General features: G+C 45.9%; 6 protein-coding genes across 25 annotated transcripts; 3 read left to right on the forward strand and 3 right to left on the reverse strand.

The window, feature by feature from the left end:
• Positions 1-2,649: 2,649 nt before the first annotated feature.
• On the reverse strand, positions 2,650-3,784 carry LOC108022233 (NADH dehydrogenase [ubiquinone] 1 alpha subcomplex subunit 11). Its single transcript, XM_017091091.3, has 4 exons — positions 3,673-3,784; positions 3,224-3,486; positions 3,070-3,164; positions 2,650-3,002 (listed from the first exon to the last, which is right to left on the reverse strand). The coding sequence occupies exons 2-4, from the start codon at positions 3,478-3,480 to the stop codon at positions 2,833-2,835; spliced, it is 522 nt and encodes a 173-aa protein (XP_016946580.1). The 5' UTR covers positions 3,481-3,486; positions 3,673-3,784; the 3' UTR covers positions 2,650-2,832.
• Positions 3,785-4,048: 264 nt separating this feature from the next.
• Positions 4,049-12,529, reverse strand: LOC108022832 (resistance to inhibitors of cholinesterase protein 3). 20 transcript variants are annotated; one of them, XM_017091987.3, is made up of 12 exons: positions 12,380-12,529; positions 10,474-10,901; positions 9,957-10,076; positions 9,283-9,440; positions 8,150-8,290; positions 7,969-8,095; positions 7,789-7,809; positions 6,259-6,359; positions 5,841-5,987; positions 5,677-5,769; positions 4,869-5,018; positions 4,049-4,811 (listed from the first exon to the last, which is right to left on the reverse strand). In XM_017091987.3, exons 2-12 carry the CDS (start codon positions 10,667-10,669, stop codon positions 4,677-4,679), a joined length of 1,389 nt encoding a protein of 462 aa, XP_016947476.1. In that variant the 5' UTR covers positions 10,670-10,901; positions 12,380-12,529; the 3' UTR covers positions 4,049-4,676. The 20 variants fall into 20 exon arrangements, with proteins under 20 accessions (XP_016947476.1, XP_016947468.1, XP_050743499.1 ...); XM_017091979.3 differs by lacking the exon at positions 6,259-6,359 and adding an exon at positions 7,201-7,436; XM_050887542.1 differs by lacking the exons at positions 6,259-6,359; positions 12,380-12,529 and adding exons at positions 7,201-7,436; positions 11,278-11,379.
• Positions 12,530-13,016: 487 nt separating this feature from the next.
• LOC108022736 (E3 ubiquitin-protein ligase RMND5A) lies at positions 13,017-14,801 on the forward strand. The gene has a single exon (XM_017091825.3). It carries the CDS (start codon positions 13,204-13,206, stop codon positions 14,539-14,541), a length of 1,338 nt encoding a protein of 445 aa, XP_016947314.2. The 5' UTR covers positions 13,017-13,203; the 3' UTR covers positions 14,542-14,801.
• A 9-nt stretch (positions 14,802-14,810) lies between these two features.
• LOC108022734 (U2 snRNP-associated SURP motif-containing protein) lies at positions 14,811-18,440 on the reverse strand. The gene is made up of 12 exons (XM_017091823.3): positions 18,310-18,440; positions 18,134-18,250; positions 17,791-18,077; positions 17,315-17,733; positions 17,065-17,249; positions 16,961-17,004; positions 16,569-16,901; positions 16,267-16,509; positions 16,028-16,211; positions 15,716-15,968; positions 15,298-15,659; positions 14,811-15,241 (listed from the first exon to the last, which is right to left on the reverse strand). Exons 1-12 carry the CDS (start codon positions 18,364-18,366, stop codon positions 14,864-14,866), a joined length of 2,862 nt encoding a protein of 953 aa, XP_016947312.1. The 5' UTR covers positions 18,367-18,440; the 3' UTR covers positions 14,811-14,863.
• Positions 18,441-18,467: 27 nt separating this feature from the next.
• On the forward strand, positions 18,468-20,631 carry LOC108022735 (transcription factor grauzone). Its single transcript, XM_017091824.3, has 5 exons — positions 18,468-18,675; positions 18,764-19,530; positions 19,585-19,794; positions 19,857-20,232; positions 20,293-20,631. Exons 1-5 carry the CDS (start codon positions 18,553-18,555, stop codon positions 20,527-20,529), a joined length of 1,713 nt encoding a protein of 570 aa, XP_016947313.1. The 5' UTR covers positions 18,468-18,552; the 3' UTR covers positions 20,530-20,631.
• A 707-nt stretch (positions 20,632-21,338) lies between these two features.
• LOC108022591 (CDK5RAP3-like protein) lies at positions 21,339-23,306 on the forward strand. Its single transcript, XM_017091618.3, has 4 exons — positions 21,339-21,479; positions 21,545-21,719; positions 21,776-22,618; positions 22,676-23,306. Exons 1-4 carry the CDS (start codon positions 21,372-21,374, stop codon positions 23,179-23,181), a joined length of 1,632 nt encoding a protein of 543 aa, XP_016947107.2. The 5' UTR covers positions 21,339-21,371; the 3' UTR covers positions 23,182-23,306.
• Positions 23,307-23,382: the final 76 nt, after the last annotated feature.

The raw sequence follows: 23,382 nt of genomic DNA on the forward strand, positions 1-23,382 counted from the left end.
TCATTGCAACCAAACACAGACAAATGCTGTGGCAACCACTCCGACTGGCGATGTCTTCTGTCCCATGATGAATTGTGTCCCTGATTCCGTAGACAATCATGATCGTCAGATGATACTGTGGCTCCGGACGGGTCGAATGCTGCATAAAAATAGTGAGATATTCAACGGAAAAGACCAAATATCATATTTTTCTGTCATATTTTAACATTTTTTAGGATAAGTCATCCCAAATCCGTTTAATTGTTAAAATTTGTATCATAATGCAAACAGTTTTGTTGAACATTTCAGTTTTCATTCAATAACGATGATTATGTAGGTCAACACTTATGGTAGGTTTTAGATAGACCCGTGAAATTTGTTTTAAAACATAGTAAACATTCTTGTAGAAATATTACATTTTCCACTGTAAGATGGTGTTTGACACCAATTGAATAGAGCCAACAAAGGCAGACAAGCTATATATTCATAGGAACATTTGTAGATGCAAAGATACAAAGATACAAGATACAAATACATATGCACTCACAAATGCGTCTTTTGTGTCGCGCCGATCTTTAATTGCAGAATTGTGGGGGGCTCAGGCACTGGGATAACCTTCAGCGCAGTTGCAGTTGCAGTTGCATTTGCAGATGCGGCACTCTTGGCTGCTGCGCTGAGATGGTGATTAATTTGACAGTGGTGTCGCCCGATCTGCAATGCGCGGGCTTTATTAAAAGGATTACATGCCGCACAATTCCATAAGAACGCATCTCCATCGGCGCGAGCTGAGCAGTCGCACTAATAAGATTAATTACGAGCGTCTTGCCCCAACTGCAGCTCCTTCTGCGCCTCCTGCCACAACCATCCACACACAGCTGCGTGACCACTTCACATTCATAAGTGCCACAGTCGTAAGGCGAAATAATAGCTACCTAAAGATAAAATAACTGAATTTAAATGACTGTTAAATTTAGAAAATAATTTTTTGATCTTGAAATGCTCAAATATATAAATATTTAATAAATATCTGGCTCTAGTCACCACGAAAACCCTTCTGTTGGTTAAAAGAGATTTTTAAAAGCCCCTAAATGTATCTTTTGGATTAAACCCCTACATAAAATCATAGATTATAGTAATGTATAAATTTTATCTAAATTAAATTGAAAATTTTTACATAGGTATGGACTTGTTATTGTATTGGCAATGGTTTAACTTCTAAGAATTTTAAAGGATTCAAATATCTAAACACATCTCTACTATTCTTGCGATTGCAACTATAAGTTTGAATGACTTTCTCGGACAACTCCTCGCTTCAATATTTTGACATTACAAATATCAGCCTCATTTACTACCTACTGTTTCATTAATTTAAAAGCATTTCGAGTACTTTGAGTCCTTTTTTCTTCATATCATGGCCTAGCAGGGGGTTTAATTAATCCCTGCCAGAAATTAGCATATTCCCAAGTGTTAGATCCTTTTGACACGCGAGGACAGGGGTACTTTGAAAACGATAAGAGGCGACAATAATTGGAAATGAATAAGTGCTACCGGCGCGTTGTGCCCCCTTGTTTATGGGGAGGCCAGGAAACAAGAGTAAAAACAATTCGTTTATTTTTAATTAACTTTCGGCTTCCCCAGGAAAGACCTCTTCGAACATACACAAAACTCCACATCCCATTCCCCCAGGCGAACGGCCAATGATGATGTCATTCCCGCAGCATTCATCTCCCATAAATCACACGGCGATCGCGAAAATCCCCCAGTTTATGCTGAGAGCCATGACAACGGCCGCACCATCAGATTCGCCAGCTTGCAGCCGAGTGAAGTGGATGTGGATTGGTGTGGAGTGGAGCCAGCTGCCACAGATTAGTCAGAGTCAGCCAGATTCGGATTCTGGCGCACTTCGATTCACTCGCTGCTAGGCTGCTCGACTGGTTTTCAGATCATTGGACATCCGAACTGGGTGGGGATGGCAACGAAAGATCAAGGTGAGTGGCGAATTTATTGGTCTCCAGAGGTCTAAGGCTGCTCCAACTCAATATTTTAGTAAGAGCATCAACTATTACCATTAGCATCTGTTACATAAAGCGCAGAATCATCAATATGGAGGCAAGGCTTAACGGTCTCCAGCTTAAGGGTCACTCCTCTCGTTCACATTACTTTCCTTCGCCATAAAAAATATCTGGCAAAAGAGAACCAAAAAGAAGAACAGCCAAAAAGCCGCAAGAGAATCTTCTGAGGTTGGCAAAGGTTGAGGTAGATATTGGCAAAACCTCAGTTCTGCTTGGGCGGCTCAAAGGCGAACTTCTATGGGCTGGTCAGAATCAATCGATGGATGCCCACTACAAAGCGCCAAAGAGGCAACATTAGTATGCATACTATGGTACCATTTGGTGCCCATGGCCATGCATATGTATGCTGGGGCATGACTCACCTATGCAGCTCCAAGTGAAAAGACCCAAACATGAGTAAATGCACATTCATGGATTTTAAATGGGCCGATGAAAATAAAGAAATAAACTGTTGGCAGCACATAAGACGCTGAGCGTGACTTGTTTCCCCCAGGTTTTGGTTAGTTTGCTTTCGCGCTGGCCTCTTTGGTTCCCCGACTTGCTGTGGGCCGTCATTCATTCACGCCAACTGCTGATAAGTTTCTGTGACACATTCGACTCGTTTGCATATCCAAGCGGCTAACGAAGCCCAGCCTGTGGCACCATTAGATAGGGTTAATGGACAACCACGGATTGGCGACAGCTGCTGAGGCTTTATCACTTCTCACTTGACTTTTATTCGGTTGCAAGGCAAACCTTCTCTCATCGAATCACCATTAAACTAAACATAGGAAACTAGACTTTACGCCTTCTGGCCCTCGGCCTTCTCCGTGGTCCAGTTCTTGGGGCGATCGGCCATGATGGTCCAGTCGTTGTCGGCAATGTTCAGGCCACCGTACTGCTTCAGAGGAGTGTCGGGGAAAAACTCCCAACCCTGTTCGATTGACATCTTCTTGATGACGCCAGCAATGCCTGGTAGTGGTAGAGAAGAGAGTATTATTCAAGCAGTTCAAGGAACTTGGAAGAAGAATCCACTAACCCAGGAAGAGGCCGGCGCAGAGGCCAGCTACGTGGTTGTGCTTCCAGGCTCCAAAGACGCCGCCAGCAGCAAAACCGCCGATCAGGTAGTTGATTCTGTAATTGAAATGTGTGGTCACAAGCGGGAGAGATCAACAGGTGACTTCCGCACTCACTTGTCGTCCTTGCCGCGGGCATTTGTGGCCGCCAGGGTGGTCAGAGTAAATGCCGTGGCCATGCCCATCAGCGGACCGGTGTTGTAGGCGAAGCGGCCCAAGGTGGGCAGGTAGCCCTGCGGCTTGGAGAGCGTCAGCACGTCGAACATGGACCAGGCTAGGCCGGCGGATACCGCGTACTTGTTGGTGGCCACTATCTTGCCAAAGGCATCCTCCCCATCGGGGTGGTCGTAGTACTTGGCGCGGAGCAGCGACATGGTTGTCTGTGGACGAAATTGAGAAGCAGCAACCATTAGCCACAAACAAAATGCTGAACTACAGAGCACATGATGGTGTTTTAGTCCCTTGAACAAGTGCCAACTGTTCTTCGGTATTTCTGGTACCCCTTGGGGGTTCTCTTAGCAGCCAGTTTCCCAGATTTACCGAGGAATAAACATAAATTTACTAACCTGCCGAAATTTACGTAATTTTTGTGGCGGAGGTTGACAAAAAACAGCTGATGGCCAGTGTGTACCTATGGCAAGGGGAAAAATGCAAAAATGTGTGCTGTTGGGCGCACTCTGTTAAGCAAACTGTTGCTGCGCAGCAGCTTATCGGAAACCGATAGGTAGGAGAAGAACAAGAAAAAGAATTTGAAAGCAGCCCGCCGAAATGGACATTTCGAAAGTTCCCTATTTTTGCCAGAAAAAGGGACAGTTCGAGGTGGTGGCGTTTGAGACTGCGACATCATTTCCTCGCCCTTCTCCATGGGGGCTGAAATTTTAAATAACTTATTTATTTGATCCCCAGGACTTCCTTTCACAAAAATAAAAAGACATTTCCGTATCAAGTTCGGTTTTCAATTTATTCATTATACTAGGTTCACAAACGCTGTAGCACTAACTTTAGCCGTTTAATCATAGTGTGCAATCGATCGGATCTTTGAGTAATTTTCCTCGACAAGTTACTAGGGGCTCTGAATGCGAAGAGGGCTCAGTAATAGACCATGCGGTTTGAAATAGAATGCGCTTAGCTTAATGGTAGACTAGTTTTTCATTGAGCTTTGACTAACAGTATTCACATAAAATCATGCAGACTACCAAGATCGCGATTTTTCTAATAGAGTTAAGGGGTTTTCCCGACATGCAAGTGGGTCGACGTGTGACCGAAAAGGAGAAAAGTTTTCAAGAGCAGAAAGACAGGGTTTGTGGTTTTCGAGAGAGACAAAACGTTGGCGTTTTTAAATCAAAACAAAGATATCAAAACATACAATATGTATATACAAATTAGATATCGAATTATTGGCAAATCTGTTTCGTTTGGATCAGTCATAATGTTCGTCGTTTAACGAAATTAGCAACGAAATTTCACTCGGCCCTTGCAATATAGTTTCGTCTGAAAAAGTCGTCGTTATCATTGCCAAAATATGGGTATATCAAAATCGCGCGGTGTACACTGAGGTATACGTCTTTGTCTACTGCTCGTCGTGTCCAATTATTTCGATGTCATCAGCCAGGGGACTTTCCACTGGGGATTTGCCTGCATTTCCATTTTGTTGATTTGCGTCCAAATTAATCAATGACAATGTCATTCTGCTGCTAAGAATGATCTGGTGAATGGGACTCGGATTAGTAAGTCAGGAGGTAGATTAGGTGGATATTCGTACGGCTGGTTCCTCGGCTGATCCATTGAGCTCCGAGTCGTAGACCTCTTCTCGTTTGGTTTGGGAGTCGGCCACCAAAATCTGGGACTCATGGGCCAAAGCGCCTTCCAAGTAAATGGACTGCGGCTCCGGCAAGTTTTCTTCCAATTTGGACTGAAATGGGGAGAGGATAAAACATGGTGTTTGAGGCATAGTCCTTAAGGAAGCTTGAACATATATGCGCAGCAAAAGGTTAGTTTTCGTATATCAAATAATATAGTTATTATATATATTCTTAGGGACTTAATAGAACATTTCTCACTTTTTTATATGTGTTGATTACAAGCAAAGTTAAAACAGAATGGGCCACAGATATCACTAAGATTTTAGAATCATTTAAATGACATCTAAAAAGTATGCAACGAATAAAAATTGACCGTATTTCGGTAGAAGTCCTTTTTACTTCTGGAATCTAAATATTTTGTTGCATACTTTTAAACGTCCCTCTAAGACATTTTAAATGCCTTTTGATTTGTGAGGATTGAACCCCTATTTAAAGGTTATTTATACAAAACTAGAGGCTATGACATAGGGTGAATAACTTTGGATCTTAATAGGAAGGTAGGAAGAAAGATTAATCAGTAAAACATCCCAGTTCATTGTTTTTGGAATGGTATTGCGAGGTGTTAGGCCCAGAACACATAGGATGGCTTGTTAGCAATTAGTCATAGAGGAAGTTTAGGAGCACTAGTGGCCAGTATAGAGGAAGTTTAGAGGCATAAAACTGGGCATTGGAACTGGAACTGGTGGGGCTGTGCGGCGTGGCACTTACATGTTCGCTTGGCGCTCGGAAAACAGGCGTTGGAGGGCGTCCAGTCCACTTGTGGCCGCCCTCGCAACTGGCTGTCAACTCCATGCCGAGTACCTGCACCAATATTCGATTATTTACGTCAACGGCTCTACGGATTCCGGATGCAAAATAACACTATGGCCTACCGTTAGTTCCCGTTCAGCGCTCAGATCCCGGCGTCTCCGGCCTCCCTTCGCCGCTGCCTCCTGCTCCGGATGTGGGTCGGTGCTTGCATGTCCGTTGGAAAGGTTCTGCTGGTCTAGTTGCTCTCTCGTTTTTTCGTTGTCGTTTTTCTGGGGGACGCAGGACACGCACAAAAATGGATTAGACTACACTCTCAAAACAGCGCAGGTCTCAGATAAAAGCAAGAATCTACAGCCTCGAAATGAAAAATAGTAAACGCTTTAATTACTTCAATTCGTTGTGGTTAGGTGAAACGCAACAAAACTCAATTAGTCGAAGGATCTTGGTTAATGAACAAAAAAGATTAATACTCGGATATCCAAGAGTTACAGAGTTATGTATTCAAGGATTGCCGTGCCGGACCCTTTGACGGTCTCTAACCTTATTCGAATCGGTTTCAGTGTCGCTCGTCGCCCTCTGCTTGTCTTGGCCGTTCAATTGCTCATCGGCCGCGTCTATCAAACCTTGTATGGCCGTAACAACTAAGCCCCAAAAGCGGGGTTTCCGATTCAATAAATTCATTTACACACATTCGTGAGAAACATGAAAAACGCAGAAACGACAGAGAGTGAATATTCATGTGGTAACTTCTGTTTAGCTTAGACAATGGAATGGTATTGGCGATTATCTTGGTTGGCAGTGTATTGGATGTATCGGTCTAGAGGAAGTGTTCGAATAGAGTTCGAAAAAGGCTTTTCTGAATCGAAACATATGTCCCCATCATAAGAGTTTAGTCGAGCGACAGATAGAGAGTACTCAGTGAGATGCAAGCACACTTAGACGGGATTCGTTAGTAGGTACGGGTACACAGGTGCACAGATATGGTGGAAAATCGCATGCCGATAGCAGACAAGCAGGTTAAAACAGAAACAGAGTCGGGAGAAGTCCGTTCCATGCACTTGTTACAAGGACATACAGACGGGATTTGGGGTGCGGGTCGGGGGATTGAAACCATTCCAAGGATCCCGCTGGATCCACTAGAAACCAACAGAAAACAGAAACAATCTATGTATTCGCGGCTTGTACTTAGTTGTGATCTGAGTAGTAGTTGGTCTGATTTTGGTCTGTTTACTGACTGATTCTATGTGAACTGAATGATGGTTTGGGTTTTGTCTTAGAAGTTTGGCTGCCGCTTGAGAAACTTGAGGGCAATCATCTTGAAAATGAGAACACAAAAGAGGATAAAAGATTAATAAATGATGGGAGCGCGCTGAACTGAAGTCGCTGCGATGGTGTGGCACTACACAATGTATCTGAATCATTAGCTTGAGATTTATCTGTATCCGTATCGGTATTGGTATCTGGTGCCGTGGCGATGCTAACCTTTGCCTCATACTGATCGGTGTTCATTTCGGCCACCAGCCGGGCCATCGCCCGCTCCGTGGACTCGAGCTTTTGGCGCAGCTTCTCGATCTCCATCAGCTGCTCGGCCTCCTTCAGCTGCTGGTGGTTCTTCAGCGAGGTGGACAGGCTGCTGGCCACCTCGGTGGCCGACAGGCTGGCGTTGTAGAGCTCCTTTTCGGTGTCCTTGGCGGCCGGCGGCTTCACGGCGGCAGCTCCTATAAAATTGTCGTACGATTTGGCTTTGAGATTGGTAATCAGGGCCCACAGAAAAGTGACTAACAAAACTAGGGGGTATTTACACGGGGCAGGGAGTGGCAACAAAATAAGTATAATATATCCATGTAAGCGTGATTGATTCGGAGTTAGTATATACATAGAGTACACAACATCTACGGTAAGCACATCTAGGTAAAAATGTAAGAACACATATCTCGCTACGGTAATAAAGTACTAAACCAAATGAGGAGGACATATTTCAAAACTCAAAGGGCCTTCGCCGAGGTCTAGAAACTCAAGATACGAACGGAACGCTATGGCCATCTATGCGACCATCTCTATCCGGCTTACTTGTCTGATGCTCTCGCCAGCCTTTTTGGTTGCATGATATTCGATTTTTGGTTTGCGGAGTGCGTGGGCAGAAGCAGAAGAGTACAAAATGAGTTTGTTTCGGTTAGGATTGGCTCGTGAGTGTATGTGTTGGAGTGGTAATTGTCCGGAGGATGGCATTCGGCAGAGGCGGGAACTCACCCAGTTTGCTGCCGCCCAGGTCCTCCACCTGGCTGTGGTTCTGCTTCCCGAAGACCTCCTGGCGGAACGAGGGGTTCGAAGGAGCTGGTCCGTACGGTTCATTGGGAACCTGCTTCTTGAACATTATCTGCAAGGGAAGGGGTTTAGTTTTTTGTAACTGGGTTGCAGGCGATGCAGTCACCTTCATCAGGGTGTAGCCGAAGAAGACCACAATTCCAATCGTGTAGAGCGGCATCAGGAAGCCCATGCTACTGCCCCGCTGCTGGGGCTGATGCAGTGCTCCGGCTCCCATGGGAGGACGCATTCCAGGAATGGGGCCAGGCTGAAAAATATGAATTTATAAAAATAATAATATAGTTTTCATATCTTACACTAGAAGTTTATACTTAATCAAATAAAGGTAGATTTACTTATCTACTTAGTATTGTTTAACAAAACTATAAAAATAATAATGTTCTATCCACAAATGTAAAAAAGGTTCGGTAAAAATTTAAAAACCAGTTTGTAATATAGGGATGAATCTGAATTTAAATTACAAGCTTCAAAGCTTATGAAATCTTACGTTTGTTTTATAAATTTACTATCTTATAATTTTAAAAAATAAAATATTCAATGAATTTCATGAAACCCTTGTCTTTTTAGTGGCTGTTAGTGTAGTTCCGGGAATGGCGTGCCCAAAGTATAAGCTTTATATGAGTTTTCCCCCTGTAATCATAAAAATTACGTATCCGCCCGGTGCACCCTTTACTCTTTTAGACATAAAGATTTTATTTAAGCCCGGGTCTTTTCAGAAAAGACTCATTTTGTGCTTGCTGTCAATAGTTTTTAAGTGCAGCCCCTTCGTGGGATACCAAATTGGGTCTGCTTCGACCTGTTATGATTAAATCGCGTATCCGCCCTGATGTATTTTGACGTGCACAGCGTACAGCTGATTCGGTTCTCTCGGCTGCTTGGCCATGCTACCGCCTGTTTGCTTGGACGAGAGCGAGTTGGAACTGGCGCACTGAATTTGGCACAAGTTCAATATGTAGCAGCACATTCTGCCGATCTCCCACTCATCCTTACAGATTCTTTTTGTGTTTTCCTTAGCGCTGTCTTTTGCCTTCAATTTGCGTGCAGTGTCATAAAAACAAAACCCGAATCCAAATAAAATAAACGCTTGGCTATTTATAAACGCCTTCCAACGCGAGCGCGGATATGTCTCATCCCGCGGTCATTATAATCAGTGCGACCGCAGCCGCCGAAAATGTGTATAATTGCGGATTTATCATCCGGAGAACGGTGCAGAGCTAATGACTGTGGACCAAAACTTACCCGGCCGTCCACGATCCGCGGGGGCGGATTACTGGGTGAGGTTTTCCGCTGCTCCAGAATCGGAACTGTTTGCGTGGCGGGGATGGCGCGACCCCGCTCCTTCATGGCCTGGTATATGGACTCCGGGTGCAGGTGGGCTGGGCGCTCCTGGCGCAGACCTGAGACGATTTCAGATGCATCTATTAGCATATGGTTTACCTCGAATTTCAGATGATGAAACACAAAATTCGGTTAGCAATTGTGAAAAATAAATAGCATAAAAATATCAATTGTTATTCTATTTTCATTTTTGGATAGGATAGAATAATAAAAGTTAAAAGCAAAACCAACAGTTTAATATATTTTTTAAATTTGGAGGTATTTAATAAAGTCGTAATTTAATCCGCAGTTTAATAAAAAATTAAAAACTATTACTTAAAATTATTTTTGCTCATTCAATCCGATCGTTAGCATAGCCATACAAAGTTAGTAAAGCGTCTAATAATTTAAAATTAAATGTAATCCCTAAACTATGTTAAATATTAAATCGAATTAAGAATGTTATCTTGTGGTTATACCTATTAAGGTATTTCATATTTTTTTTATCCATATAAACCGCATATTAGACGTATATCGTTAGAAAAGCCAAACATGGTTAGTGGAATAAATTAATACAACATCGTTGCTTCACGTACTTATTTCGCCCGTGTAAACATTGATCTGTTTGCGATACAAATGCGGACCGAAGGGCTCTACGGGGTCCTTCTTCGAGACATTCATGAACTGCTCCCTGTCAAGCACAACGTCACAACATCCTACAACATCGACAGCACAGCCCACACCATAACACCACCCACACACGGAAATAAAAAGAAAATAAAAGCAATTAATAATAAATTATAAAGGAATAATAATAATACATGAAAACACTAGTGAAGTTCTGGGCAACATTAAAGTTAAGAACCCTAAAAAACTATTATAACTCTTTTTTAAATAAAAAAAGCAATCTGTCATAAAACAAAATGTTTAAAAATTAAATTGCATTTATAAATATCTAGTACAATTGGAAGATATTTCTGTAGTTTTAAACTTTTTTATATATATTTTGATTTTTTGACTAAAAGCTCGAAGGGAACCTACGAGTTGTTTTAAAAACTAATATGTGGCTTCTCTTATTTATTATTCAAGAATGCCTGAAACCTGAGGACTCACCGCCGGGAACTGCGCGCTGATCCTTGAAGTTCTGCTTGGGCGGCGGAACCCCGCCGAACATCATGGGATGGAAGACCTTCGGCCAGAGGATGGCGATGCACCCGATCACGGTGACAATGATCAAGGCGGTTTTCTTGGGCGTCATGCCCTCCTCGACGGCCGGAGGCCTCTGCTTCGACGTGGCTGTTGCGGGCATTTTGGCTTAGAGCGGCTTGTATCGCGACTCTGTGTGGCTATTGGTTAGGTGGTTAAAGCTAGTTCCTAAGGCAGCTGTCCTTAAATATTCCTGATCGACTTGGTTCGTTGATGGCTCGCGGCGAGCGTTTGGCTATGCGATGTGTTGACTGTTTCTGGTTAACTTTGACATTGGCTCATGTTGGCTGTTGGCTGCTGGCTAATGGTTGGTTTCTGTACGTTTAAAGCATTATCTGAAAGATACATAGATGCATAATGTGGTTACACGCTTCGTTGGAGTTTCGTTCACATCACTGGCCACGGCGAGTCGCAACGCAAAACGCTGTATGATTTGAGATATTCTTGCGGAAAAACAAAAAGTTTATTACATAAATAGCGGTCCCGATCTTTTTTATTTTTAGCTCGCGCAATTCGCTCTTTGCGGCCCCGTCTAATAATTCCTTATTATTTTCACTTTTGCCAGCGCACAAATCACAGGGGCTCTTCACAATTAACGACCGCATAAAAAATAATGAATGCTTCTCCAAGGGAAAAGCGTTTCAATTTCGTTTTGGAAAACGGCCTCAGGCCTCTGGGCGGCCAAGAGCTGGACAGAGCGAGTGTGCTTACGCAAAGTTCGAATGTTGTTCCCGAACTGGGCAGGCAAATTTCTGAAACTATTAGCGAATTTTCGGCAGATCAGACCTGAAGACCCGACACGACGGAGCCAAAGCGGTTCGGGCCCGCTCTTCCTCATAACCGTCGTCGGCCATTATTTTCTTTTATTTTCGATGAGACAAGTGATTTGCAGCTTGGGGCTGCACCGGGAATTTCCGAGGGGTTCCCAAGCACACACATCAGTCTAAAAAATTAAACTTTAATATCGGGAAAAAATGTATTTACTAAATATCGCTGAGTCGATTTTCCGTGTTGATAAGTAGTAATGAAAAAATTATAGGAACATATTGAAAATCATCTCAATACTTTTCAAATTGTAAGAAAAATAAATAGACAGCATTTTGTGGTTCGAAATTGAACTTCTAAATTTATATTATACGAGTTTTGTACATTCAGACACAAAAAAGGGCAGCCCTTAAATATATAAACTACAATTTTTTAAATTTTTTTAAAAAAAAGTATCTGATTATAAAAGCTAGTAACGGTCTACTTGTATCTATTTAATAGTTGAACTGCTTAACTAAAAACATTATTTAACCAGTGCAATAAAAGGTATTTTTTATATAAAAATTAGACAATTGAGACTTATGTTTAAAGTGTTGACTGACACTGTACCCATGCGAACTTTTCGTGTTTTCAAATTTTTCATTTCGCAGCATCTTCTCTCATGTTATCATACACACATGCACACACTCTCGCGTGTATTATGAGTTTTCCCAGCGTTTTCCATTTCGCTTTCGAACGCACTGACTGGCAAACGGCGAAAGTAAAATTGTTTAACCGTGCTCTGTTGTTATTTTCACTACAGCTCTTTATTTATTTTTTTTTCAATATTTTCTCGGCATTGTCTGCAGATATATTTGTTTTGGAAACTGATTTCCGCTCTCAGTGCCTTTTTATTTTTGGAGGTACGGCATTGTAATTTGGGTTCAATGTCGTTCGGCTCAAGACTCATCACTTATTTTTAAAATTATGAATTCAAAGTGCGGAGATTTGGCATCCCATGTCCTTGGGTTTCTTCTCAAGTTGAACTGCACACTTCGTTAACATTTACCAGTTGATTAACATTAACACCCTAGGATTTATTTCAAATTTCGTTATCTTATCTAACTATGTCTAATTTCAAACTGTTTGTTTGTCGTTATAAATTTCCTCTGCCAGAAGCAGCAGCAATAATAATTGATTTTTCCGTCGCTCGAACCGAGATGGGCAGCACTGTTCGCTAGTCGATACCCACTCGTAGTATCGATAGTTTCCGTACATTTGCAGCTAATAGGGCATTCCCACTATTTTATATTAAAAAAGAGTTATAATCCAATAGTTTATAAGTGTTAGTTGGATATTTCCAAACAAATTGTTCACTAATATGACAAATACTAAATCTTGATTTTTCCAAACCCTTTTCAAAAAAAGTTAACTTCCTTTTCAGTGCGCCATGAAGTATGCTTCACAAATATAAGTTTGTTGGCGGTGTAAAGCTTTCATTATTCAACCCCATAACGTCTCATAGGAGAGACAAATTTTTCGAATGATCGATAGCAGATACTTCAGATTATTCAATTTTAATTTATTAGTGACGATGGTGTTAAAAGATGTTGATGGCGCACCTGTCTTGTGAACGCCTACATCATTTTTAAGCATTAACAATGAAGCGGTTAGTCTAAACAGACCGTTACCGATGTTTTGAAAACATCGATTACCTGCAAGTTGGCATCGATGTTTCGTCTCCTTTGTGTTATAAAATTACAATAAATTTATAAATACTACGCATTTTCCGCTGTCCAACTGAATTTAGACGTGACTTTGGAGGACAATAGTGCAACGAACCCCTGAAGTCGAGTATCCTTAAGATCGCAAGTCAACGCCCGACTGGCGTGGATGGTTTCTAGGCTTTCTCCCACGAAACTGGAGCTAACAATGGACAACGAGTCGTGGGCCTGTTCGTCGGTGGAGAAGGACCTGACCCGAGTGGTGACCAAGCTGGAGCAGCTGCACGAGAACGCCTCGGCGGACATCGGGGACATAGCCACCCAGATGTCCGAGCTGGTGGAGGTCCTCAGCAGGGCGGAGCAGCTGGTGACCACTCTGAACTCGAGCACACAGGTCTCCCAGGACGATCCCATGGGCGATGGGGTGAGCATGCAGGTGGAGACGGAGCCCACAGCACCGCAGCGCCTCACCGAGCGCCAGATGGAGAGCATCCGGAAGGCCATCACCAGGTGCAACGAGCGGGTGCAGAAGCTGTCCACGGAGCACCGTGATCTGCACGGCTCCATCTCGAAGATCGGCAAGGCCATCGACCGCAACTTCAGCTCCGACTTCACATCCACCATGCGCGTGGACGTACTGCAGGACGAGGAGAACCTGATGCTGCTGAACAAGGCCATTGCCAAGCACTATTGCCGCCAGGGCATGGACGACGTGGCCCGCACCCTGATCCGCGAGTGCAAGATGTCGCCGGAGCACGCCCAGGATGTGTTCGACTCGGAGCGCGAGTTCGCCGACATCTACGGCATGTGGGTGAAGATCCAGAAAAGGGATCTGACCGACGCCCTCAAGTGGGCGAAGATGTACTCCCAGCAACTGAGTGATCGTCACTCGCTAATTGAGTTCCGGCTGCACCGCATGCGCTTCATGCAACTGGTCTCGTATGGCCTGGACTCGCAGCGCGAGGCCATCTGCTATGCCCGGCTAAACTTTAAGAAGTTCGCTGTGCGCTACGAGCACGAGATTGCCAACCTTATGGCCAGCTTTATATATCTTCCGAGCGGACTGGAGAACTCGCCGTACAAGCACTTCTTGGGCCAGGAGATGTGGACTGAGCTGTCTTTCATATTCCTCAAGGATGCCTGCCAGCTGCTGGGCATCAGCAAGAACTCGGCCCTGTCCGTCGTGGTCAACGCCGGATGCACTGCCCTGCCCGCCCTGCTCAATATCAAGCAGGTGATGCAGTCGCGCCAGGTGCTGGGCATGTGGAACGGCTGCGACGAGCTGCCCATCGAGATCGACCTGCAGCCGGAATTCCGCTTCCACTCGATCTTCGCCTGCCCCATCCTGCGCCAGCAGACCTCCGAGGACAATCCGCCCAAGAAATTGACCTGCGGCCACGTTATATCCAACGACGCTCTGCACAAACTGAGCGTCGGGCACATACTCAAGTGCCCATACTGCCCCGTGGAGCAGAATGCCGAGGAGGCTGTCCGCATCTACTTTTAAGCCACACATCTATGTATTCACCCTACGATAATCACCACTGCTTATATGGCTAGGCCCGGGCAGTTCGAGGACTGGTGTTGGTTGTTTGGCCGACTTTCCTTAACAAATCGTAACCATTTTAAGATAGCTTGCTTAGATTCATGTTTTTAGAAAAATTCGCAGAGCGGAATCGAACTTCCCGGGCCGTCTGTTGTGCGTGTGTTCCACTTCCTAACAAACAATTTAGATTTAAAATATATATACTGTGTATTTAAAGCAAACGACGAGTGTGTTTTCATGGAGTATCAATTTAATTAAATGCGAATCGTCCAAAGGGCAAATTCTAGTGCCTGTGCTTGTGCTTGTGCTTGTCGCTGCGGTGTCTCGGAGGAGATACCTCTTCCCTTCGCGAGGACCGCGAGGAGAAGGTGGTAGGAGAACTGCGTGAGCGGGACGACGAACCTGTGGCCGGGCTCTCGTAGCGGGAGCTGCGAGAAGATCCGGTCGGACTTCGCGATCGGTTACGTTTGGACGACTTGGAGGAGCGGGAGCTTTCTGGCGAGTAGTCGCGGCGTTTCGTATCTCCAGCGGAGTAAGGCGAATGCGACCGTTTACGTGAACTGCTGCTGAACTGGGCTGCACTCTCACTGACCTTCGAGCCCTTTGGTTTGCTGTGCATGTAGCTCAGGGGAGAGTCCACCGCAGTTTCAGATCTCGAGTCCTAATCAAAAGGAATACGTTTATTAAAACGGTCTTGCTGTAGTTATTGAAGCTTACCATTTTAAGCAATCGCTTGCGGAAGTATTCCACTTGCTCGGCCACAGTCCAACCGGGTTCTATGCGCCGTTTACCGGACTCCAGTTCGTCCTGATACTGAATGGCTTTCAACTCAATGTCTCTCAACTTCTGTCGCTTCTCGTCGCTGAACTTTTGCGGGTTGTCATCATCGCTCTCGTCGCCCGAGCTGAAGAACTTCGGCGGATCTGGTGGATCGAGAGTGTCCCATTTGCTGGTCGTAATCGCTTGCGCTTCCACTTGCTGCGGATCAACTGTCTCCCACTTTGAGGGTATAAATCCGGGCATTTTCGACGTAGGCTTGGAGTCCTTTTCCAGAGGTACACCATCAAGGTCCTCATCAACTGGAATTTAAGGTTTTCTTTGATTACAGAATAGGTTTTTATTAATAGAGGCTTACAAGGTACGCCATCGATTTCATCGAGGTATTCATCTTTTCGGGGTGTTTCACGCTTAGGTGTGGCGGCATCTACGTCGGGTATGGCTCGCTTCAAGGCGCTCTTGAGCAAAGCGGCTCCGTCGAGTGGCACTCCGTCCAAGTCTTCGTCGTCCTTTTCCTCTCCAGAGAGCGGGGCACCGTCAATGTCTTCGTCCAGAGCCTCTTCGGAGCGCGTTTCCTCAGCTTTAGGTGAAGAACTGACTGGCATGGTGTACTAAAGGCCAGATTTCATTATAATTAATATATAGTTAATAATAAAATCCACAAGCTAACCGTTTTCCCGAGGAACTTAGCCGTCAGCTGAGCCATGAATTCTTTGGGATATATTGTCCAGTCTTCCCAGGCGCGAATTACATTGCAGACTCTGGTTTTAAAGCCCTCCGCTTTCAAGCGGCTCTCAAAGTTCTGGTAGTAATTATGCAGGTTTTCAAAAATATCCAATAGCTGCTTTTCCACACTACATGGCAAAGGTTAATCTCTGTTTAAGCTCAATAAAAAACTAATTAACTTACGATTTGCGGAAGAAAGAAGCATTGGCCACTTTAACCGTGCAGTTGTGCAGTATATCTGAGATCAGATAAAGTCGAGCAATCTTCTTTGAAGGCAGTGTGCTCAAGTTGGACAGAGACTCGGCGATGCACTCGCAAATTTCATCGGCAGCATCTGCATGCTCTATGCAGAAGACCATGGCATCCCCAATGCGGGTGCGTTCCGGTGTTAGTTGCCTAATCAGATCCTCAAGTCGATCACGTTGCCTGTGGAAATCATAAGAAGTAGTTATTTAGATTAGAAAGGGTATTCTTATTGAACTTACGCGTTGGACAAGGCTCCCTTGTGCACCACAGGGGCATCAGGATCAACAACTAGCTCGTCTGGCATGCCCTGAGTGTAGAAGTTGGCAACGGGAGGCTTCCAAACCGGTCCGTTCTTGAACATGCGGAACTCGTCCTCTCGCCATTCATTGGGTGTGTCGCCCTGCAGCAAGGAAAACAGCTTCCATCGATAGTATATGTGGGCAGGACTCTCGTTATCGAAGAGGAACGAGAACAGCGGGTTCTCCATTTCCCGGATCATGATCAAGGCCTCAAACATCGGACCCTCACGTATTACAAACTCGATCATCCGATGAATGATATTCAGTACGGCCCTGAAAGGACACAATTATATAAGTTTCCGTAAAGCTTAACTTCTGGGAGTAGTTCCTACTTCTCCGTGGGCACGTGAACTTTAACGACGCATTTGGACAGTATCTATCGAAAAAATCATTGTCAGTTGTACTCTGTTAATTGGGCAAATGGTTTTTAACTAACTCTCTCCAGATTTTCCTTGTCCTCCTCTCGGTCGAATTCTTTGTAGTTCTTCTTGGGTAAGACATCAGCCTCACTTGGCGGCGGTTGGGCGTTAAAGGGCAATCCGGATGGAGGCGGTGGTAGAGTCATTTCCAGCAGAGCTTGCGGGGCGAAGATAGGCGTGTTCATAATGGGCACAGTCTTTCCTAAAAATCAGAAAAAATTAATACCATAAATACATTGAACCCATAGATTTCAAGCTATAGATTACCCCATCCCAGGCGCATCTCGTAGCCCATGATGTAGCGCCCATTTAGAGTCCTTAGGGCGCGCTCAGCATCCTTGCGACTCATGTAGGCCACAAAGCCGCAGTTGCGTCCCCTCTGCTTCTCCTCCTCGGAGCGGGGCCACATGATTTTGATGCTGGCCAGCGGACCGTAGCGCCCAAAGATTTCCATGAGCTGCTGCTCGGATATCTTGGGGTTTAGGTTGCCCAAGTATAGATTGGTGGTATTTGGATCGCCTGTATCGAACGACCCAGCCTCCTTGGAACTGCTCGAGCCTTGGGATGTGCTGGATGCACTGCTGCTGGGCGCTGGAGCTGCCGCTGCCGTCGGTTGCTGGGCTGGCGGAGCATGGGACACGGCCAGGTGCTTGTACTTGTGACGCTCTTCGCGCTCCTCTTGGATTCTGAAAACAGTAAAATATTTTAGGGTAATATCTAAAGGAAATAGCTATGTAGCTCACTGTCTCAGCTCCTCCTTGAACAGCTCTAAGTTGCTCTTTTTCTTCTCCTGGTTTTTCTTCTTCAGGGGACCCGACTCCTTCTTCAGATCCGAGGCCAGTATTTTGGCATACTCCTCGGCCTTGTCGGCGGTTCCCTTTTCCTGCAGCTTGGAGACGGGCTTGTAGAGCTTGCCTTTCTCCGACTTGTCCTCCCGCCGGGAGCCCGCATCGTAGGTGCCGGCTTTGACCCAGACTTTGGAGGAGGGAGTGGGCGCTTCTTGGAAGGTCTCCACAAACTCCTTGAAGGCCTGCAAAGCGTATTGGATTATTAACTGGCTGAGATGGGTTGACGTTAATCGCCTACATGAGCTGCTGCCGCCGCATCCTCCTTTTTCTTCTGCTCCTCGATCTCCTTTTTGGACAATTGGCGTTTGGAAAAGGTGCCCACGGTGAAGGCCTCCAACTTCTTTTCGCTAATCCTCTGGAAATAGAGACGGTGAGTGCACAACTCCTTGACTTCGCTGTAGGGGGTACTTTTACCTTTAGGCTGGCGGAAGGTGCAGCCGGTTCCTTGCTTTTACTCACTGGTTTACTCATTTTTCCGCGACAATATCTTCCACATTACATTTTTCGCAGATACAAATAGGTGTGACCATGCGCGCAGTATGACCGTTGGCGGGGCATACATCACGACACATCCCACATCCGATAGTTGCGATGGGAGTTATCGACAGAGCTATGTAAATTACTACTTTTATTATAGTTTTATCAAATAAATGCAAAATGGATATTTGCCGCCTGTGCTTGCGCGGAGTGAGCGGCGCCCAGATGTGTCTACAGATCTTCGATGCGGACATGGCGGAGAACAAGGTGGCGGAGGTGCTGCGCCAGCATTTCTGGTTCGAGGTAGACTGCTCTGCTGCCCCTCACCCACTTTTGTGTTTTTGTGCCCGGGATGCTCTTGATTCTAATAACATCTCCCAACCACATGCAGGTGCTGCCCAACGATGAGATATCCAAGGTCATCTGCAACGTCTGCTGGACGCAGGTGTCCGAGTTCCACCAGTTCTACGTGTCCATACAGGAGGCCCAGGTGATCTATGCCACCACCGCCAAGTTCAAGCAGGATCCGGAGATGGTGAACACTTCCTGGCCGGAGGAGGTGCTCATGCCGGCCGACGTGCTGGCCGTGGACAACGACGTGAGCGCCCAGCTGAATGTGAACCCGCTGGACGAGCTCGATCTGAGCCAGCCCATGTCACCGGAAGACAGCAAGGTGGGCATCAAGACCGAACGGGAATCACCAGACATGGAATTCATCTTCGAGGACGGCAACAACGATCACGACGAGGACTACGAAGAGGACGAGGATGAGGACACCGACGACTTGATTGTGACACGCAGTGGACGCAAGCGCAAACGGGAGGTGGCCAAGCCGGCCAAGACGAAAAGGGGTGCGGGTGCGGTGGGCAGGAAGGGCAAGGAGAAGATACCGGCCAAACGGGGACCGCCCAAGAGGATATTCAAGATGGAGCGACTGCCACCGTTCTGCAAAGAGGACGAGGAGCTGATCAAGCGTTATATAGTCATGGGCTGCGAGCTGTGCATATTCCTGGCGGAGGACTTCGACGGCATCCGTGAGCACTTCAAGGAGAAGCATCCGGAGGAGCGGCCCTTCATCAAGTGCTGTGGCCGCAAGCTCAACAAGCGCTGTCTCATCCAGGAGCATGCGAGGCGGCACGAAAATCCGGAATACATCAAGTGGGTACATTTATTAGAGTAGCCTCTTTAATACTCAACTATCTTTTCTGGCAGATGCAAGGACTGCGGCAAGGTGTTTGCCAATTCTAGCGTACTACGTGCCCACTGGCTGGTCCACCATGTGCCAGACGAGCAGTGCGATTTCCAGTGCGAGGACTGCGGCAAGCGCTTCTCGCGGCGCAATCTGCTCGAGCTGCATAAGGGCTCCCACGTGCCCGTTAACGAACGCAAGTTTATCTGTCCCCAGTGCCCCAAACACAATGCGTACGTACTTCCGCTCCCCATGATCCATGGTCCATGCTAAGCGCACTCCTTCCGTTCCACAGTTTCGCCACGGAGTATCACATGCAGGTCCACATCAGCATGCAGCACCGCAAGGCGGCGAATATTTGCCATGTCTGCGGCAAGAAGATCAAGGACAAGGCCGTCTTCGAGAAGCACGTTCGCCTGCACTTCGAGGAGAGCGGGCCGCGCATCAAGTGCCCGCGTCCCGACTGCGAGAGCTGGCTGAAGGACGAGGACAATCTCAAGCAGCATTTGAGGCGCCACAACGACGAGGGCAAGCTGTTCATTTGCACGGAATGCGGCAAGAGCTGCAAGAACTCCCGGGCGCTGATCGGCCACAAGCGCTACTCGCACTCGAATGTGATCTACACCTGCGAACAGTGTGGCAAAACCTTCAAGAAAGACATCAGCCTTAAGGTGGGATGGTACCTTTTACCATTCTCAAATGTATTTTCCTAATGGTATTTCTCTTTTTAGGAGCACATGGCGCAACACACTGGCGAGCCCCTCTACAAATGCCCCTTTTGTCCCCGCACCTTCAACTCGAACGCCAACATGCACTCCCACAAGAAGAAAATGCATCCTGTGGAATGGGATATCTGGCGCAAGACCAAGACAGGAAGCTCCCAAAAGGTACTGCCCAGTGCTCAAGTGGCCCAGATGTTCAGGGACGATACGGATGCCGCAGCTATTGCCAATGACTACACAGCTTAGGCCTATGAAACCCTAAGGAGTCGATCCGCAGAACCATTGCTTAGTTTTTGATTAACCTTTGTTTGAAAACAAAATATATATAATAGGAACTATTTGAAAGTACGCCCCTCGTTTGTCCTTTGTGGGTGGTGTAGCAATTATTTTTTTCAAAAACTTCCTGGCGACTAAGTTTGTAATTTTTTGTAAATAATTTGCGAATCGATGCATTTTCAAACAGTGTATTAAAAAAGTATTATCAAAAAAATGTTCCCTTATTTAAACAGCCAATAAATAATAAGTCGGATATAATAGTAATACTGTATATTTATAGATGAAATATATATCCTTAAATTAAGAATTGTATCTTTACTTTCTTTAAATATTAAAGCATATTTTTAAATGTTAAATATTTCTGTTTTACTTTATTTAGTATCTAAAAATCAATATAATGTACGTTTATTTTAGAAATCGAATACAAGGGAGTTATGTTTCAGAAGTAATAAATGTTTTTTATTTTTTGTATCGTACAGGTAATGCCATTTTTATAGAATCTAATCCGTAATGTCCAGATCTAAGAAGAATAGCTACAGTTATATTCTCCATTAGATTTCCCAAATGAAACCAATTCCATTCCTGATTTGGAAAACCTAAAAAACTACACCAAAGAGTAGAAGATACTATTGTCAAAAAAAGAATGAAATGGTTTGTTTTTCCGCTCCTTGCTTTGGGACCTGGAAGATATAGTGATCCGCTCCGTCCCTTTCCGGCTTAGATACTATCTGAAATTTTAGAACAACTTTTGAAAATTCTACCCCTAGCCAAATCGGTGGGTAAGTCATATTTCATCTAACTCCAGGTGAAACATGAACTGGTTGGAGTCCCTGCTTAATTCTGCAACGCAGTCTGGCAACTCTGCCAGAGGCAACATAACAAAACAGCCTGCGTGGACAAAAACATTGACAAAAATGAATGTAAGCTTTCTATTTACCAATTCCTCAATAATGATCAACAAACCACCATATACTACGCCCAACAGGAATCCGAGATCCCTATCGACATACACACGCTGAAGCTGCAGGACTGGCTGATCAGCCGTCGGATTGTCCCCAAGAATGTGCAGCTGGAGATTCGGGAGATCCACAAGAAGATCAGCAGCGCCCTGCAGGACATGCCCTCCAATGAGCAGCTGATCAAGCTCTTGGCCAGGACAAGTAGGTGCTCCCAGTGGTCCCAAGGCATACCAACATTATCGACTTTCCCCCTGCAGATATCAACTACTACCACGTCAAGGAGATCATCGAGATCCTGAAGCAGACGGAGAAGGACACGAAGAGCGTGTTCGGCACCTACGGCAGCCAGCGGATGAAGGACTGGCAGGAGATCAGCCGCCTGTACGAGAAGAATGCCATCTACCTGGCCGAAACTGCCCAGATCTTCGTGCGGAACGTCAACTACGAGATTCCCGGAGTGCGCAAGCAAATGGCCAAGCTGGAGCAGCAGACGGACGAGAGCCAGAAGCGTGCCCACGACCTGAACAAGCCAGAGAGCCAGCTGCTGGCCGAGCACGCCGCCCTGCTGGAGCAACTGGGCGTCAAGGGGGACAACCTGCACGCCGAGTTCGTGGAGGTTCTGGCCGGTCTTCCCGATCTGTACGCCAAATCCCTTGACGGCATAGCCAAGATCCAGCCGGGCATCAATCTGTACGCCGAGATCAGCGGTCACAAGCAGGCGCTGCTCATCCTCAGCCACCTGGTGGAGTTCGGCAACACCACCGTGTACCAGTACATCCACAAGGAGGCGCCCCTGGCCGTCGAGGAGCCGCCCATTCGGTTGAACCTCAACGAGGGCTTGGTCAGCAAGGATGACAATGCTCCGCTTGAGATTGACTTCGGAGCGGACGACAATGGCGGCACCTCGTCGACCGTTTCAGCGGAGATTATCGACTATGGGGACTTTGGCAGTGGGGATCTGCAGGAGAACGACGGCGGCAACATCGACTGGGGCATCGAAAGTGCGCCCACCGATGCGGTGGAGATCAACTTTGACATTCCCGTCGAGGAGTACGGCATCGTGGTGGAGGGCACTGGCATGGACGGAGGCACTGCCAAGGGTAAGAACTTTCTTAAGCCTTTTTAAAGGCAACTACATTTAAGTTATCTTTTCCCAGGTGATCAGGCCTACACTCTGCTGGACTCGCCCAACTATCGCGATCGCTTCCTGGACGAGCTCTACGAACTGGAATCCTTCCTGCGCCTGCGTCTCTACGAACTGAAGCAGCTAGAGTCATCCAGCGACATAATGTTCTCCCTGATGGACAACATTGCCACCCACGATGCGGAGAGCATTCGTAAGATTCTGGGCGCTGTGGAGAAAATCATCCAGCAGACTTCCGACGAGCAGACGCGGCACCTCTTCCAGCTGAAGCACTCCCCGAAGTATGCCAATCTGCTGGCCACCAAGCTGCAGCAGATGACCAAGGCCGTGGAGAAGCTGCGATCCACGCGGGAGGCGCTCAAGAAGCGAGCCATCGAGCTGCGGGAGCAGAGGCAGCAGCTGAACCCCGTCCTGGAGGAACTGATTGCCCAGACGCGCACTCTGCAGTCGCACATCGAGAAGGACATTTCCAAGCGATACAAGAACCGGGTGGTCAATTTGATGGGAGGCGTTAACTAATGATCGTAATGTAAGGACTTGTTAAATAAACTGAAAAATGGGCAGGACAAAGATGGCTTTGTTAATTTTTTAAAAGAAGTTTATTTTTATTTTGCTATTTTTATTAAATATACAAATTTTATTTATATTGTGTTCTTTCTTTTTAATTGCCATTTTGCTTCTTTTTTTTGTATCCAGAATACAAACCTAATTTTAGTGAAG

The sequence above is a fragment of the Drosophila biarmipes genome, chromosome 2R (genome assembly GCF_025231255.1).
Source record: "Drosophila biarmipes strain raj3 chromosome 2R, RU_DBia_V1.1, whole genome shotgun sequence".
NCBI classification, from domain to species: Eukaryota; Metazoa; Arthropoda; class Insecta; order Diptera; family Drosophilidae; genus Drosophila; species Drosophila biarmipes.

Coding starts and splice junctions, on each gene's coding strand:
- LOC108022233 (XM_017091091.3), bottom strand. CDS start 3,480: ATGTCGCTGCTCCGCGCCAAGTACTACGACCACCCCGATGGGGAGGAT. Junction 3,165..3,223: donor GCCCGCGGCAAGGACGACAA/GTGAGTGCGGAA, acceptor TTTCAATTACAG/AATCAACTACCTGATCGGCG. Junction 3,003..3,069: donor CTGCGCCGGCCTCTTCCTGG/GTTAGTGGATTC, acceptor TACCACTACCAG/GCATTGCTGGCGTCATCAAG.
- LOC108022832 (XM_017091979.3), bottom strand. CDS start 10,669: ATGCCCGCAACAGCCACGTCGAAGCAGAGGCCTCCGGCCGTCGAGGAG. Junction 9,441..9,956: donor TGTTTACACGGGCGAAATAA/GTACGTGAAGCA, acceptor AAATCGTCTCAG/GTCTGCGCCAGGAGCGCCCA. Junction 5,019..5,676: donor TCCGAGCGCCAAGCGAACAT/GTAAGTGCCACG, acceptor TCCCCATTTCAG/TCCAAATTGGAAGAAAACTT.
- LOC108022736 (XM_017091825.3), top strand. CDS start 13,204: ATGGTTTCTAGGCTTTCTCCCACGAAACTGGAGCTAACAATGGACAAC.
- LOC108022734 (XM_017091823.3), bottom strand. CDS start 18,366: ATGAGTAAACCAGTGAGTAAAAGCAAGGAACCGGCTGCACCTTCCGCC. Junction 17,005..17,064: donor ACAAGGAAAATCTGGAGAGA/GTTAGTTAAAAA, acceptor TTTTTTCGATAG/ATACTGTCCAAATGCGTCGT. Junction 16,510..16,568: donor AAGGGAGCCTTGTCCAACGC/GTAAGTTCAATA, acceptor TGATTTCCACAG/GCAACGTGATCGACTTGAGG.
- LOC108022735 (XM_017091824.3), top strand. CDS start 18,553: ATGGATATTTGCCGCCTGTGCTTGCGCGGAGTGAGCGGCGCCCAGATG. Junction 18,676..18,763: donor GCCAGCATTTCTGGTTCGAG/GTAGACTGCTCT, acceptor AACCACATGCAG/GTGCTGCCCAACGATGAGAT. Junction 19,531..19,584: donor GAAAATCCGGAATACATCAA/GTGGGTACATTT, acceptor CTTTTCTGGCAG/ATGCAAGGACTGCGGCAAGG.
- LOC108022591 (XM_017091618.3), top strand. CDS start 21,372: ATGAACTGGTTGGAGTCCCTGCTTAATTCTGCAACGCAGTCTGGCAAC. Junction 21,480..21,544: donor AAACATTGACAAAAATGAAT/GTAAGCTTTCTA, acceptor TACGCCCAACAG/GAATCCGAGATCCCTATCGA. Junction 21,720..21,775: donor CAAGCTCTTGGCCAGGACAA/GTAGGTGCTCCC, acceptor TTCCCCCTGCAG/ATATCAACTACTACCACGTC.